Genomic DNA, 18,128 nt, shown 5'->3' with positions numbered 1-18,128 from the left:
GCCCACGTGATCGCCTCCTGCCCTCTCATTGGTTAGTTCTCGTTGCCTCCTTTCCCCCCCATTATCCCCATTCAGGGATTCCTCCCGGTTGCGTGAGCGGTTTGGCATTACGGATCGAGTCCTTCTCGTGCCTCAGCCTTGCCACCAACTCCTCCCCCCCTCACACCATCCCTTCCTGGGATACCTTATGACTCACTATAGTTGGTACCGAGAACATCCACCGGGGTTTCAGTCTAGTACATTCATTCTCATGCCTTGTCGTAGCCCTTTTTCCCCGCCGCTCTGACTGGCCATCGGTCGGCTGGGGGAACTTGGTTGTGTATTGGTTATGTTTCATTATGTACTGTATTATTTTAGTTTCTACTATAATGTAGAAACTTTTGTTCGTGGCGTATCACGGAGGAGCGAATATTTGTTGTTATATTATTTATTGGCGGTGTTCATTTGGGTTCTTGTGGCTGGCGGGGAGTCATTGAACCCCTTCCTCCCTCCCCTTTGACTCCCCCTACCCCGGAGGCATGTTACGACCCCGGGGTCTCTCATAGTTGTCTCCCCGGAGCCAACAGGTAGCATGTTATTATAACATGCTATTATAACATTTTTATCCTATACTTCCCCAGTAACAACGGGATAGTATATCTCCTACTATGACAACATTATTTCATTGAATGATCATATCTAATTACGGAATTGTTTAACAGGGAACATGTTATTATAAGGTAGCATGTTATTATAAACCCTTTTTTATTTTATACCTCCCTGGTAATGACGGGATGGTATATTCCTCGCTATGACAATATTATTTCATTGATAATCTTAACTTATTACGGAATTGTTTCAACAATGTCAGTTAATTTTTGATAATTTTTTCCCCGGTTACTATACCGGTCCGAAATTTTGTTCATAGTCTTTTGTCCCGATTTCATATCGGTCTATTTTAAGAATCCGGAACACCCGGATCTTTTTAGGTTATTAACCTATTATGGGATACTCGTGTATCTGTATTTTATTCTATACTTCCCAAGTAGCGACGGGATAGTGTATTTCAAGCTATGACAATATTATTTCATTGATAACCTTAACTTATTACGGAATTTTTTTAACAATGTCAGTTTATTTATAAGTTTTTCCCCGGTTACTAAACCGGTCCTAGAGTTGTTCATAGCCTTTTGTCCCGGTTTCAAATCGGTCTACTTTAAGAATCCGGAACACCCGGATCCTTTTAGGTTACTAACCTATTATGGGACACTCACGTATCTTTATTTTATTCTATACTTCCCAAGTAGCAACGGGATAGTATATTTCTCGCTATGACAATATTTTTTCATTGATAATCTTAACTTATTATGGAATTGTTTTAACAAAGTCAGTTAATTTATGATAAGTTTTTCCCCGGTTACTGTACTGATCCAAAATTTTGTTCATAGCCTTTTGTCCCGATTTCATATTGGTCTAATTCAAGAATTCGGAGCATCCGGGTCTCTTTAGGTTACTGACCTGCTATGGGATACTTATGTATCTTTATGTTATTCTATACTTCCCCAGTACCGACGGGATAGTATATTTCTCGCTATGACAATATTATTTCATTGATAATCTTCACCTTTTATGGAATTATTTTGACAATGTCAGTTAATTTATGAAAAGTTTTCTCCCCGGTTACTATACCGGTCCGAAATTTTGTTCATAGCCTTTTGTCCCGGTTTCATACCGGTCTATTTTAAGAATTCGGAACACCCGGATCTTTTTGGGTTACTACCCTACTATGGGACACTCTGTAGGTGCCCCTGTCGTTACTATCTATAATTATAACTTCGGATATAATCTTTTGGGATTTTCATTTTATTTCCTTTGTGATTGATCGATTTAAACATTTATTCTCGATCTATTTATTTTCAATATTAAACTTACCCGATATTCATGTAGCTGTCAACTCCGTTGCCCGACAGAATTCTACGGGAGGGATACGCCAGCTATCACTATACTAGAAGGGGGTGTACTCACAAGCGCCACCTGTGGCCAGGTACTACAGTACTTGTTGTTGACGCCACCTCACTTTTTCCTCTGTCGTGCTTCCGGCAAGACGTTCTTGGATACGCTTATGATTTTGGAGTATTGTTCACGGTTTGGTGAAGTATTTCTCTAAAATTTGCAGCTATTCGCTATACTAGAAACTTCTATATTAGCTTAGTTAGCTTTTGGAATTAAATTTATTATGGTGACGAAGAGAGTATGAACTCTCTTTCACCTTTAAATGGCCGACCCTTCCCTTAGACGGAAGTGTTGGTGTCTTAGAGAGTATAGACTCTCTTTCTTAATTGCTTAACAAAAGTTATAGATTTATTTTATATCTCTCCGCCTTTTATAGGCCTCTTCGATTAACTTCCTTTTATTATAAAATTATTAAATTAATTTTTATATATTCGACCTTTCCTAATGGTAGGCGGTCTTTTCTTGTACCGAAGTTAATTAACATTGAGCCCGTCATTTCGGTTTTACCTGTTAACATATTATGCTATTTTAATGTTTTTGAAAGAATTTCTTTGATAGTCTCGTACTGTTTTCAAAGTTGAACTAACGTTTTGTTTTGTCTCTGCAGTTGTTGACGTTTCAGAACGTTCAACTTGCGCTCTATCGTTACGATAGAGAGAGAATTTTCACGGTGTCACGTTGCAGTAAGAGTAACCGTGTCTAGCGTTTTGTTCATTCTTTCTTTACTTAATGGTTTTAATTCTACAAAGGAACTTTTCATTTTGGGAAATTTTTTCCTTTAACAATAATATGTTTTAACGATATATATGATTGGGCTCTTCTCTCAGGTTCTAAGTCAGAGAGAGAGAGAGAGAGAGAGAGATAGAGACGGAGGGAGAAAGAGGAGGATAAACGTTTCGTTCAAGCGAGTAACGTTGTTATCGTTTTTGCTCTTCTCCCTAGTCTCTTTAGGGGAAGAAGGTAAACGTTTCTAGAGTTTTTCTTGTTCTCATGCTTTATGCGGTGAGAGATTTTAAACGTAGTTTATTTGATCTAGTGTTTAGTCTCTTTCCAGCCACTGAATTATTTATCTTTCATTAGGTTTTTCTGTTACATTGTAATTCTGTTTTCGCAATTACTAACTTTTGAGAAAGGATAGAATTGCGTGTTTCAGGTACAAACCACTTAAAGTTTCGAGTTCAGTGAAATAAGTGCAAACAGAAAATCAAAGTGATAAGTGATTAGCGCAAAGTGTGTCAGTGTTGTGCGTGAGGGTACTTCTGTGCGTGTCAGTCGTCCTCCCAGTCCGGGACCTCTTGCAAGCTCCCAAGCCCAGGGGAGAAGCAATGTCGAAGGGCAAAAGGGTTCGGCAGGCCTTGATCGGCGCACAGAAGTATCCTCGGTGGTTGCGGGCGTGTCTTAAGAGACCGTCACTCCCACCCGCAGACGATTGAGCCCTTATTTTGCTCGTCTGCAGAAGAAATTTTCGGGGAGAAAACGCTGGTCTCAGGTCTCAAGACCTCTTAAACGTAAAGTCCAGACCTATGCCAGACGTACGAAGTTAGAGTTCAACAACCCGGATGCAGTCATTGGGTTAGCTCTGACTCTCCTCAGTCTCAGGTGACTGCACTCCGCCTAAGAGGAGTAAGGTTCTGCCACAACAGATCTCTGCTGTTAAGGCTTTACCTCAGCAGACCTTAGTGTCTGCCGACCCCAAGTTGACTCTACTGCAGTCCATGCAGTCACAACTTTCAGTCTTGATGCGTGAGTGTCGGGCTGAGAAGGTTGCGCCTCCGCCTCCGCCTGCAATCGCTCCGCCTGCGCTCGCTCCGCCTGACCGCAGTACCGCCTGCCAGGCGTACGATGTTGAGCCACGTTCTGAGTTTACTGTTCCCAGTGGTGTACAGCTCCCTCCGCCTTCCTTAAGGCAACCTCAGCAATGGGATCAGGAGGCTTATACCTCTCTTCCTCCGCTTCCACTTGCTGCTCCACCATTGATGCAACTCTCGGTTGAGGTACAACAACCTCTCCCATCCATGAGTCAGTCTCCTCAGCTCTCGCTGCAGCGAGCTCAACCCTCCTCAAGGCAAGCACAACACCTTAGCCTTGCGCCTCAGGAACCTCAACTCGCGAGACAATTACTGCTCGTTCCTCAGGAACTTGCTACTGCGCATCCGCCAACCACTCAGCAAGCGCAACCCTTGAGGCAGCAACCTCATGCTATGAGTCAGCCACCTCAACGCATGCATCTGCCACTTTCTCCTCAACTTGAGAAATAACAAATGACAATAATAACACCTCATTACTTTCATACTTGCATTTGTAATCATATACATGTATGCCTACACAAACATTATGATAATGGAGGTTATTTGTCTTACTTATATAAAAATATATATGTATTCCTTGCAGTATATTTTTAACAATATCGCAAAATATGGCAAAATATCTTCAAAACAAAAATGAATCATGAGTTATGAATGTAAGGTAAATATTATGTTGATATTAAAACCCCATGCAAGCATGCATGAAGCACTCTAGCACTGGTCATGGAATTTCTGAGAAATGTTAAACGCCATGCAACACGCTCTGCTTACCTTACAGCATGCTCTACATACAGCATGCTCTGCATACAGCATGCTCTGCATACAACATGCTCTGCATACAGCATGCTCTGCATTCAGCATGCTCTGCATACAACATGCTCTACATACAGCATGCTCTGCATACAACATGCTCTGCATACAGCATGCTCTGCATTCAGCATGCTCTGCATACAACATGCTCTGCATACAGCATGCTCTGCATACAACATGCTCTACATACAGCATGCTCTGCATACAGCATGCTCTGCATACAACATGCTCTGCATACCTTACCGCATGCTTCTCAGTCATTCATCTTTGGTTGTTGCCAACTCACTAGACTGTCAAGCAGTTTCATAATGTTGCCTTCTAGTCTGCTGCTTTTGCACCATTGAAACCCTCACTGAGAGAACTTAACTTTTCTCGGATATGGTCCCTGTAGATGAGAAAGTGCTTTTCTCCCTCCTTCTGATATTCCCTTGAGGACTCTGTCATTTGGAGAGGAGCCTTTAGCTGCGTAGCCTCCTATGGACTTTTATTTAAGCATAACATGCTTCCAGGGAAGGTAATGGTTCCATTTCAGTCACTAACCCCGTCTTTTACCACACCTGCTCCCATAGACCTTGAGCTGTGTTGCAAGACATACAGTCCAAGCTTAGTCCTTGTTAAAGGATTTTTTGTTTACGGAGTCAGTGTGTCACTGGGAAGACGTTCAACAACCAGCAGAAGTGACTTGTTGTGACGCAGTGCGGCAACCTCAGCAACCCGATAAGGAGTTGTCTGTACGACCCAGACAGTCTAGACAGCTTCGGGTTGTCACTGTACTTCCTCGCTTCCCCATGGTTGACAGTTCACAGACTGTGCAGCAGTACCATGATCTTGTGTCCGGCTCCGTCAGACGACTGGCTTTTAAGAGCTCCCACAAGTCGTCGCTGTCTGGAGATTCTCAGATGGACTATGGATCTGACCAAGGAACTGGGCCTCCTGGTCAATTTTGAGGAGTCTCAGCTCATCCCATCCCAGACCATTGTCTCCCTGGGTATGGATCTTCAGAGTCGAGCTTTTCGGGCTTTTCCGTCGGCCCCAAGGATCTTCCAAGCCCTAGAATGCATCCAGAGCATGCTGAGAAGGAACCGATGCTCAGTCAGGTAGTGGATGAGTCTAACAGGGACACTTTCATCGCTGGCCCTGTTCATCGTGTTAGGGAGAATCCACCTCCCCCCCTTCAGTATCATCTAGCTGCTCACTGGATAAAGGACATGACGCTAGAGACGGTCTCAGTTCCTGTTTCCGAAGAGAGGAGGTCTTCTCTCGCGTGTTGTAAGAACAGCTTTCTTCTCAAGGAAGTCTACCTTTGGCTGTTCAGAAACCCGACCGCCGTCTCCTCTCGGACACATCAGACACGGGCTGGGGTGCGACTTTGGACGGACAGGAATGATCGAGAACATGGAATCAGGAGCAAAGGACACTTCACATCAATTGCAGGAGTTGTTGGCGGTTCTTCTGGCCTTGATAAACTTCAAGTCCCTCCAGCTTAACAAAGTGGTGGAGGTGGACTCTGACAACACCACAGCCCTGGCTTACACCTTCAAGCAGGGAGGGACTCTTTCGTGAAGTTGTTCTAGATCGCAAGGGACCTCCTCATCTGGTCTAAAGATCGAAAGCTCACGCTGGTAACGAGGTTCATTCAGGGCGGTATGAATGTCATGGCAGATCACCTCAGCCGGAAGGGTCAGGTCATCCCCACAGAGTGGACCCTTCACAAGAATGTTTGCAGCAGACTTTGGGCCCTGTGGGATCATCCAACCATAGATCTGTTCGCTACCTTGATAACCTAGAGACTCCTATTGTATTGTTCTCCGATTCCAGACCCAGCAGCAGTTCACGTGGATGCTTTTCTGCTGGATTGGTTCCATCTCGACCTGTATGCATTCCCGCCGTTCAAGATTGTCAACAGGGTACTTCAGAAGTTCTCCTCTCGCAAAGGGACACGGCTGACGTTGGTTGGCTCCGCTCTGGCCCGCGAGAGAATGGTTCTTAGAGGTACTGCAATGGCTGGTCGACATTCCCAGGACTCTTCCTCTAGGAGTGAACCTGCTACGTCTACCTCACGTAAAGAAGGTACACCCGAACCTCCACGCTCTTCGTCTGACTGCCTGCAGACTTTCGAAAGACTCTCAAGAGCTAGGGGCTTTTCGAAGGAGGCAGCCAGAGCGATTGCCAAAGCAAGGAGAACATCCACTCTCAGAATCTATCAGTCTCAAAGGGAAGTCTTCCGTAGCTGGTACAAGACCAATGCAGTTTCCTCAACCAGTACCACTGTAACCCAGATTGCTGACTTCCTGTTATATCTAAGGAAAGTTAGATCCCTTTCAGCTCCTACGATCAAGGGTTACAGAAGTATGTTGGCAGCGGTTTTCCGCCACAGAGGCTTGGATCTTTCCACCAACGAAGATCTACAGGACCTCCCTAGGTCTTTTGAGACCTCAAAGGAACGTCGGTTGTCCACTCCAGGCTGGAATCTAGACGTGGTCCTAAGGTTCCTTATGTCATCAAGATTTGAACCTCAGCCTCTTTTTAGGACCTCACATTAAAAACTCTTTTCCTCGTGTGCTTGACAACAGCTAAAAGAGTAAGTGAGATCCACGCCTTCAGCAGGATCATTGTTTTCACATCTGAAACGGCTACATGTTCCTTGCAGCTCGGTTTTTGCTAAACGAGCTTCCTTCACGTCCTTGGCCTAAGTCGTTCGAGATCCCAAGCCTGTCCAACTTGGTGGGGAATGAACTGGAGAGAGTACTTTGCCCAGTTAGAGCTCTTAGGTACTATCTAATAAGGTCTTAACCTTTACAAGGACAATCAGAAGCCTTATAGTGTGCTATCAAGAAACCTTCTTTTCCAAGTTCTAAGAACTCAGTTTCTTACTATTCAGGCTTCTGATTAGAGAAACACATTCTCATCTGAAGGAAGAAGACCTTGCTTTGCTGAAGGTAAGGACACATGAAGTGGGAGCTGTGGCTACTTCAGTGGCCTTCAAACAGAGCCATTCTCTGCAGAGTGTTATGGATGCAACCTATTGGAGAAGCAAGTCAGTGTTCGCATCATTCTATCTCAAAGATGTCCAGTCTCTTTACGAGTACTGCTACACCCTGGGACCATTCGTAGCAACGAATGCAGTAGTAGGCGAGGGCTCAGCCACTACATTCCCATAATCCCATAACCTTTTAACCTTTCTCTTGAATACTTTTTATGGGTTGTACGGTCGGCTAAGAAGCCTTCCACATCCTTGTTGATTTGGCGGGTGGTCAATTCTTTCTTGAGAAGCGCCGAGGTTAAAGGTTGTGATGAGGTCCTTTAGTATGGGTTGCAGCCCTGTATACTTTAGCACCTTTGAGTTGATTCAGCCTTCCAAGAGGAACGCTGCGCTCAGTAAGGAAGACGATCTTATTAAAGGCAGAGTAACGGTTCAAGTCGACTTCCTTACCAGGTACTTATTATTTCATTGTTATTGTGGATAACTGATTATATGAAATACGGGATACTTAGCTATCCTTTAGTCTTGTACACTGGTTTTTCACCCACCCCCCTGGGTGTGAATCAGCTACATGATTATCGGGTAAGTTTAATATTGAAAAATGTTATTTTCATTAGTAAAATAAATTTTTGAATATACTTACCCGATAATCATGATTTAATTGACCCACCCTTCCTCCCCATAGAGAACCAGTGGACCGAGGAAAAAGTGAGGTGGCGTCAACAACAAGTACTGTAGTACCTGGCCACAGGTGGCGCTTGTGAGTACACCCCCTTCTAGTATAGTGATAGCTGGCGTATCCCTCCCGTAGAATTCTGTCGGGCAACGGAGTTGACAGCTACATGATTATCGGGTAAGTATATTCAAAAATTTATTTTACTAATGAAAATAACATTTTTACATTCCCAACGGAGTTACCTTGTTCATTAGTAACGATATACCCTCTTTCGGAGCTCGCAGTCTTCCATGACTTCTACCTTGGCGACTCTTTAGATCTGGGTTGGCGGGTTTGCCTGGAGTGTCAGGGCAAAGAGACCCTGTGTCTCTTCCTTTTAGGGTTTTCAAGGAAGCACGTGGCTGATGTCGGGCCACGTCCTGTTGTCCCTAAAGTTAAAGCTACCTGCCAGCCCCTACCAAAGACTCACAGGTCTTCCAAATCACCAAACCAGTTAAGACTTCTCTTGGGTCGAGAGCGAAGCCCGGCCTGAAACCTACGACCCCGGAGGCTCCCTTCGATCCGGCAGCCCTTTCAAGATTGATGCAATGGCCTCTCGTGGCATGGTTGGTTTCAACCTGACCTTTCATTAGAAGAGGGCAGCGTCCGATCCCATGGATGAGGTAGAAATTTATTGCTATTTGAACATGATGTTGTGTTTATAATTATCCATATATATACATATATATATAATTTACGGACCTCTGTAGCTCACTGGCTCAAACCTCGTGTCACATACCAAGTCACCAGGAATTATATGATGAAAGATTCCTGGTGCCTCTGTGAACTTGACAATTGAATGGAATAATTGCCCTTTAGGGGGAAGAGAGAGTGCTAAACCAGATAGCCTCGTACAGGTCTCATTTGTTATGGGCTACCTCAACAGCACAATATATCATCCCGGATGCCTCTAAGCTCCCGGAATTCGTCGAAAGCAATCCGTGGAAGGCGGCCTTGCACTCTCCCTTCAAAGACGGTATGTTAACCATCGAAGGGTTTGGCACCCGGACTGTAGAAGATTTTGAATTCTACCCGCCGGGTCTACAGTTCCCTCTCTCTGGTTTCGCATGCCTTACCGAGGAGACACTCGTAAGGTTTGATAAGGTCCCTAAAGAAACCAAAATGTACCCAAAGGGGCAGGCTCAGTCCACCTGGGTCCGGCCCTTAAACGAGTGGGAGTGTGTTAACACTACGTTAACACCTCACAAGAGCCCGTACACGATGTTTCTAGTGGAGGAGTAAACCCCTACTCCGTGTGTCACTAAGATATCGGACCTTGCTCAGTAGGCAATAAACGAGGACAAGCCGTTACCGCAGCTGAAGGAAACGCATCCGACTTCCCTCCTGTCCCCGGGGGATCACGATTGCTGGACTAACGCCCCGGCGTCCTTCACATCGGGTAAATTAAGCGCTGACTGTGCTTCCATTCAGTTCAGTGAGTGGCTACCCAGGCTTCCGGAATCCCTGATATGCCTCGAGTTCGAAGCCTGTATGCGCCTGAGTAGACCTATCAACTACGGCTACAATGGCAGAAAAGACCTCTTTAATGTATGAAGAAGAACCACCTTTTAAGGTCTTGACGAAGTCATTACTTCAAACCTTACTGTCTGATTCCTACGACTTCTTTGCGGCCAGACGTCGTTGCTGTAGGCATGTCTTGTCTGAGGCCACTATCAGACATGAGCCTAACAAGCTCATTAAAGCCCCAGTCTGGAGCCCTGACTTATTCCCTGAGGATTTAGTCAACAACGTCGTCAGTGGAGCTGCTAGGGTCAATCAGAGCCTCAAGGTTCGATGGGCTTAGTCCCCAAGCACAAGTTCGAACCGGCCAGCAACCAATCTCGAGGTAGAAAGAGTCTGAGATCTTTCCATTCCTTCCAAACCGGCGGTCCCAACAGGTGGTTCAAACCATCCCGGTGGCACAAGGGAGTCGACCTTTCACTTCGAAGGGTCAACCCCAACAGCAATACGTGCTGGTTCCTCAGTCCCAAGTAGCAACTACCTCCTATGCTACTTCCCCAGCCCTTAGGCCCACATTTGAAACTCAGGGTGCTTTCCAGGGTTACCAGCGCGCCAGAGGCGCTAGCTCGAGAGGAACTTTTCGCAACAGCTACTCTTGAGGCCGAGAATTCCGCGGAGGCCGAGGAGGTAAATCCACAGCAAATCATTGGGAGTTCTCAGGTAGGGGGAAGACTTTACATCTTCCGGAACCGTTGAACGTTCAACATTTGGGCTTTCAGCATAATTTCCAAAGGTCTGGGGTGGAGTTGGATAGAAAGGCCCCCTCCACCAACCAGTTTTCATCAACATCCAACGGAAGAGCTAGTCTTATATGAAAACAATCTATTGCAAAAGTAAGCAATAAAGAAAGTAAATCCCTTTTAATTTCAGGATCACTTGTTCAGCTGGCCAAAGAAAGACTCAGAATAGCGAAGAGTAATCCTGGACCTGTCGTTTCTGAATTCTTACATTCAATGCGACAAGTTTCACATGCTGACCATCTCTCAGGTGCGGACCTTGCTTCTCTGTGGGGCCGTCACCTCCTCTATGGATCTTGCAGACGTTTGCTATCATGTTCCGAAAGCAAGGCATTTTCATCCGTTTCTAGGCTTCAACTAGGCAAAACTGCCTCACAGCAACTACAGAGTGATAATCTCTTACAACAGTTTTGGTTCCAAATCAACTTCGAGAAATCTCGTTTGGTCCCCAAGACAAGTTTCAATGGTTAGGATTCATGGGTTCTATGCTCCCACACTCTGTCTCCCAACAGCCAAGAGGAACGATATAGCAAAACACACTACGTTTTCTCAAAGACAAATTGTCTTCCAGGAGAAATCAAGAGAGAATCCTGGGTGCCCTCCAGTTTGCCTCAGTAACAGATATACTACTGAAGGCCAGACTGAAAGATATAAGCCGAGTATGGTGCTCCAGGAAAACGAGTAATATCGAGACAAAGGGCTCGACTCCAACCAATTCTGAAGAAAAGACTTCAACCATGGACAAAGGTCAAAATCTGGCAAATCCATTTCCTTACAATATCCACCCCCAAGCTGGTAATTTACACAGATGCCTCCTTAACAGGCGGGGGGGGGGGGGGGGGGGGGGGGAATACTCTCAGTACAAGAAAGTCCTGGGACTATGGTCGACAATATTCCGCCAACTTCATATCAATGTTTTAGAGGCCATGGCGGTATTTTTGACCTTAAGCAACCGGCTCCAGCCAAAAGCCAACATATCAGGTTTCTTCTAGATAGATAGTGGCGGACGCACTTTCGAGGACAACTCCGCTGGAATCGGAGTGGTCACTAGACCCAAAGTCCTTCAGTTGGATTCTTTCTCAGGTTCCGGATCTCCAGATAGATCTGTTTGCAACAGAGTCCAACTACAAACTAGAGTGCTACGTAGCTCCCAGCCCGGATCCTCGGGCTTACGCCACAGACGCAATATCATTAGTCTGGAACACTTGGGAGAGAATTTACCTATTCCCACCAATAAATCTGTCGATGAAAGTGTTAGACAAGCTCAGGACTTTCAAAGGCCAAGTTGCTCTAGTAGTCCCCATCTGGCCCAAGAACATCGGGTTTCCCCTTCTGGTGGAACTGGGTCTCCACCTCGACCAATACTAACACAAGCAGTACAACTCGCAGTGTGTTAGCTTCCTCAAATTCAGAATGCCCTACCTTTATGGACTTTATGAAATTTGCAGCTCAAGAGGTGCAGATATTGATCCTCAAATACGTTATTTTTAGAATCAGATAAGAGGGGATCCACCCTTCGACAGTATGATTCGGCTGTTATGAAACTTGCCAGTTTTTAAGGGACTCAAAGGTTGAGACGATGACTATGAATCTGACAGTAACCTTCTTCAGAATTTTATTTGAATCAGACTTAGCGACTTGTACTATTACCACAAATTAAGTCAGCCTTGAAGGTTTTACAATTGGTTTTAATATTGCCCTTACAGATTCATACTTCTCATCCATCCCGAGAACCTGTGCCAGATTGAAACCATCAACTCACCCTAGCTCAGTTTCCTGGTTTCTGAATGACGTACTTAAGTTGGCTTCAGACACTCTTAACGAGACTTGCCATTATATTCCATTGGTTAGGAAATCCTTGTTCTTAATGAACCTGACTTCTGGCGCCAGAATATCAGAACTTTCAGCCTTGTCTAGAGATCCAGGTCATATTGAATTTCTCTCGTCAGGGGAAGTACTCCTTTCCCCTGACAAAAGATTTTTAGCGAAAATGAGGACCCCCAGGACAGACGGTTCCCCTGGAAGATTGTCCCACTTCCGCAGGACCCATCTTTGTCCAGTAAACACTCTGGAAGCCTACTTAAACATATCTCCCGTTCAGTCCTCAGGGCCTTTACCCATTAGAGAAGGTGAAGAACCATCATCCTGAAAGGACTCAGACAGCAGATTCTGCATTTCATTAACGGGCTACCTAGAATCATTCCCACATCACTCCCTCACGTCCATGATATATGAGCTGTAGCTACCTCAGTTAATTACTATGAACTTCACTGGACTTACTAAATATACAGGCTGGAAGTCTCCAACAGTATTTAAACGCCACTGCTTAGAACCTCTGGAAGCCTTATATTTGCTACAGTGGCAGCAGGGAATGTGATTCCTCCTGAACATAGTGAACCTTAATCAACTATGTCTTGCTATCCTCTTACCTGTTATTTTGGATTTTATTTTACTTCCTCAGGTATTGTTCCAAGATTTGGGACCATTTCTCTGGTACTATTTCACTGGGCGGCACAGCTCGGAGCCCAGAAAAGGGATTTTGACGAAGGAAAAATCTATTTCTGGGCGAGAGACCTGTGCCGCCCAGTGAACCCTCCCTTGACTTCCCTCCCAACATGGGCCCCAAACCTTGGGTGCTATGAGGAGTGACGTCACTGGCGTGGGTTGGGTTAGTGGTAGTAGTGTTGATCGGCACCTCGCTGTGACGGGGATTTTGAAGAGGAGATATCTAAATAGTGCGAGACCTCTGGTTGTGAATTATCACGCCCAGTATATTATACCGACACCTTATATAGGTGAGCGAGCTGGGTTCAACCTGGCATTCCTATGCTTTTTTTCTCTGGTAATATATAGCAGTTATATTCCTTAGAAATAGTGCTTTAGGAGCATTTCACTGGGCGGCACAGGTCTCTCGCCCAGAAATAGATTTTTCCTTCGTCAAAATCCCTTTTTTCCTTGTTTCCTTTCCTCACTGGGCTATTTTCCCTGTTGGAGTCCCTGGGCTTATTGTATTCTGCTTTTCTAACTAAGGTTGTAGCTTAGCAATTAATACATACATACATATACTAAGGCATTTCCCCAAATTTTGGGGGTTAGCCAACATCAAACAAATGAAACAAAAAAGGGGACCTCTCCTCTTTACGTTCCTCCCAGCCTGACAAGAGACTCAACCGAGTTCGGCTGGTACTGCTAGGGTGCCACAGCCCACCCTCCCCTGTTATCCACCACAGATGAAGCTTCATAATGCTAAATCCCCTACTGCTGCTACCTCCGCGGTCAACCAAGGCACCAGAGGAAGCAGCAGGGCCTACCGGAACTGCGTCACAATCGCTCGCCATTCATTCCTATTTCTAGCACGCTCTCTTGCCTCTCTCACATCCATCCTCCTATCACCCAGAGCTTCCTTCACTCCATCCATCCACCCAAACCTTGGCCTTCCTCTTGTACTTCTCCCATCAACTCTTGCATTCATCACCTTCTTTAGCAGACAGCCATTTTCCATTCTCTCAACATGGCCAAACCACCTCAACACATTCATATCCACTCTAGCTGCTAACTCATTTCTTACACCCGTTCTCACCCTCACTACTTCGTTCCTAACCCTATCTACTCGAGATACACCAGCCATACTCCTTAGACACTTCATCTCAAACACATTCAATTTCTGTCTCTCCGTCACTTTCATTCCCCACAACTCCGATCCATACATCACAGTTGGTACAATCACTTTCTCATACAGAACTCCTTTACATTCATGCCCAACCCTCTATTATTTACTTAACTGCCCACAACACTTTGCATCCTTCATTCACTCTCTGTCGTACATCTGCTTCCACTCCACCATTTGCTGCAACAACAGACCCCAAGTACTTAAACTGATCCACCTCCTCAAGTAACTCTCCATTCAACATGACATTCAACCTTGCACCACCTTCCCTTCTCGTACATCTCATAACCTTACTCTTACCCACACTAACTCTTAACTTCCCTCTTTCACACACCCTACCAAATTCTGTCACTAATCGGCCAAGCTTCTCTTCTGCGTCCGCAACCAGTACAGTATCATCCGCAAACAACAATTGATAATAATAATAATAATAATAATTAGCGAAACCTGTGTAAATTACAGGAAATGATATTTTCAATACTAATTATCTTGTTCCTAACCTATACATGTTTGAATAAAATGTCCTGAGATTGATTTTATAATCTAGGTTATTGATAGAACTCAATTTTTGTCTAATATTTAAAAAAAGAGTTAGGTGCTAAAGACAAAATTGGGAAAACTATATAAGATGTGCTTTGGTTAAGTAATCAAAGTCTAATGTGAATTTGTAAGAGTATACCATGAAATTATTTCCATTTTCTTTAAAGCGTGACACACAAAATAAATAACACACATGCTATTGTATTGATATTTAGATAATAATAATAATAATACATTATTTTAGAGAATTCAAGTTTAATTTTGAGAAATGATGATCCTTTGGTTCAGCAGTAGTAGCTGGGGAGATTTTAATGTGTTTATTTTCTGTTGAAATTTTAACATAGTGGATAGGTTTAAGAAAGTGAATATTCTAAGTAGTAGAGTATTTCAATGTACAGTACTGTCTCAATTCAGGATTGAATTTGATTTTACGGATATAACTATCATTTTCTATCCTCAAGCATACAGTATAATGATGGGGTGGGTTTAACAATTTGATTGACATCAAATAAGACTAACAAGTAGAGTTTAAATTTATTAATTGTCATATGTTTTGACTTCTGTTTTCTTACTGAGTAACTCTGCCCATGTTGCCAAAGCAATATGGTATTCAGCTCATAAATTTCAGGAAATTTGATTAAAATAAACCTAATTTTTAAACTAAATGGAATTTTTTTAATACATACCTGAAATTCATGCAAGGTCCCAGCTGCCTCTCTGCTCACAATGGCTATGACCTTATACACAATTGCCTATACATAAGAAGGAGAAATAAAAATAACGATAACCTTTTACACAATTACCTATACGTAAGAAGGCGAAATCAAAATGATGATGGCTAGGAAAAGACACTTTACACAACTGGTCAGTTTCTAGCACCTTCTTCCAGCAGGAATAAAGTGTTTTAGGTACAGCATGGCAAAAGGTTTCTTTTCTTCTTTATTTTATCCAAAGCTACTTAATTTGAAATTTAATAGTACAGTATGTGAATTTTAGGTAAGTATTGAAATAGTTTTGATTAAGAAATTAAGATTATTTAAATTTTTTACTGAAGTTCTTTAACGGTCCCCCAAATTTTCTCTTTTATAGTGGTAAGAGGTAGTTTAATGTAGGTATTCTTCCCAGAGGAGACAAACTAGCTAGAACCAAGTTAACTAGAAGATTGCTCAAGTAGCCACCGTTAAGTGATAGACAAATGCAAGGCTAAGGCTTGATTAGGGAAAGTGGGAGTATTTTGCTGAATAGGAAAATCTTTGAATTTTTCCTTCTGGGGTAGAAGCATCAATGAAATTCACTAAGTATATTGAAGAAATTGATTTCATCATAGAAATTATGTTTAGAATAAGTCAATATTTATACTTACATAAACTTGTAGATATTTAAAAGTTAGTTTGCTTGAGATTAAGTTGGATGTAATTTTAATGAAAAAAATCTTTATGCATTGATGACAGGTAAATATCTAATTCTAATTATTTTCCTGGAAAAGGTTGAGGTAGCCATAGATGTGCACAGTGAAAATGGGCGTCATCGATCAGTTGAAGTTCCGGTGTTTATACGTTCCTTCACACAAACATTGATTGTGGATACAACCCCCCAAAAGGCTCTATCATATAATGTTAGTCTCTTGGGATTGCAAGAACCATGGCAGTCTTTCAGGTTCATGCTAAGGCCTCGTCAAAGATGTGAAGGACAAACTGTCACTACAGCCATGATTTACATGCCATGGGCTCAGAAAGAGTCCTACCTTCAAAGAAGTGGTCAAGTGGTATCATTTAGTGCAGAGCTGGACCTTCCTCCCTCACCAGGTGATAATTCGTCTGCAAGCATCCAGTTCTTTTTGAATCCTCAGTGTACGTATTCTGTGATCATTCAAGGAAGTCTTATTGGAGTTTTCAGGCGTTTAGTTTGGCTTTATGGTGCTCAGATTCCTTCATACTGTGCTGTACATCTTCTGCTTGCGCTCGCCAATCAGCTAAAGGTAATACACGTCTTCATTTTAATCCCATATCTAGTTTGTATTGTAGATTCCACTAACAAATACCATGTTCTAAATTCCTTAGCTGTTAGATTTAGTGCTAATTCGATCAGATAAATGTGTTTATGTGCTTCTTATCTGTACTTTTACAGAAATAATTCATTTTGTACCCTTTATAATTCAAGAACCCCTGTAAACCAGTTATGTTAGTGGTTCATATCTTCCTAGGAGTATATCAAGTTAATTTGCCTAGCCATGTAAGTCCTTAATAAACTCAAGAAGTGGTAGGCCTCTCCTTTAGCGATACTTCACTGTGTTAATAGTCCTGTGTCATCTCAAACATTTTAATTTGCTTAACCCTTTTACCCCCAGGCTATTTGGAAATTTCCAACCCTTAACCCCCAAGGGGTTATTTTTTCCCCAGCACATTTTGCAGTATATTTTTTTAAATTGCTCTAACAGCCTTAATTTTTGTCATAGAGAGGTCTGGTTGGTCTCATTCTCTTGGAAAATGCCCAAATTTTCTCAAAAAATTATCAAAAATATGAAAAAAAAAATTTTATAGCATTTTTTTGCAATGACGTACCGGTACGTCCATGGGGGTAAAGGGATGGCTTTTGTGAAACGTACCAGTACGTCCTTTTGGGGTAAAAGGGTTAATCTCTTCTTATTTCTTTTAACTGATTAGTCAACATCTTTCGCAAAAGGAGCTCCAATGATTCAAGCCAATGATAAGATATAGATCAGAGAATTTTCTATCGCCACTTTGATAGTTCCATTAGTTTTTGCTGTCATCTAAGTGCTTATCCTGGTTTCCTCTTTATTTTCAGGTTTTTGTCAAAAGTATCCATAATCTGTTATTTTTTTTCTAATTTGTATTTTAAGACTTTCTGTTACATTCTCTAGCAGAAATGTTAGTGATGATATATGCTGATCTTGATGAATTTATGTTTGATAATATTACAGCAAAAGTGACTTAAGAAACTTGGGGCTTAAAATTTATAATTTAAGATGTATTTCACCAGAATGTAAATTATATGAGGGAATTTTCAGTATCATTTTCATGTAAATGTAGTTGATATAGGTTTGTTAACATGCTAATTCTTAAATAAAATATACTGTGAATAGTCAATTTTTATTATCTACCGAAACTTTCAAAACTCCTAAAAAAAAAAGTTTCGGTAGATAATAAAAATTGACTATTCACAGTATATTTTATATAAGAAATAGCATGTTAACACACCTATAGCCACTATGAGTGAAGGCGCCAAAACTAAGGCGCCTTCACTCATAGTGGCTATAGGTGTGTTAACATGCTATTTCTTAAATAAAATATACTGTGAATAGTCTATTGTTATTATCTACCGAAACTTTTAAAACTCC

At 42.7% G+C, this 18,128-nt stretch overlaps 1 protein-coding gene across 2 annotated transcripts in view; it reads left to right on the top strand.

Moving 5' to 3' along the window:
- PGAP1 (GPI inositol-deacylase) overlaps positions 1-18,128 on the top strand; it is a 146,213-nt gene that overhangs the window by 66,513 nt on the left and 61,572 nt on the right. For both annotated transcript variants that reach the window (XM_068356771.1, XM_068356772.1), the window contains exon 10: positions 16,257-16,748. In XM_068356771.1, coding sequence (XP_068212872.1) covers positions 16,257-16,748 — 492 coding nt within the window. The remainder of the gene's footprint in view (positions 1-16,256; positions 16,749-18,128) is intronic.

Source organism: Palaemon carinicauda, chromosome 33, assembly GCF_036898095.1.
Source record: "Palaemon carinicauda isolate YSFRI2023 chromosome 33, ASM3689809v2, whole genome shotgun sequence".
NCBI lineage: Eukaryota > Metazoa > Arthropoda > Malacostraca > Decapoda > Palaemonidae > Palaemon > Palaemon carinicauda.
The sequence above is the reverse complement of the archived record's forward strand: the minus strand, read 5'-3'. Positions and strand labels throughout refer to the sequence as shown.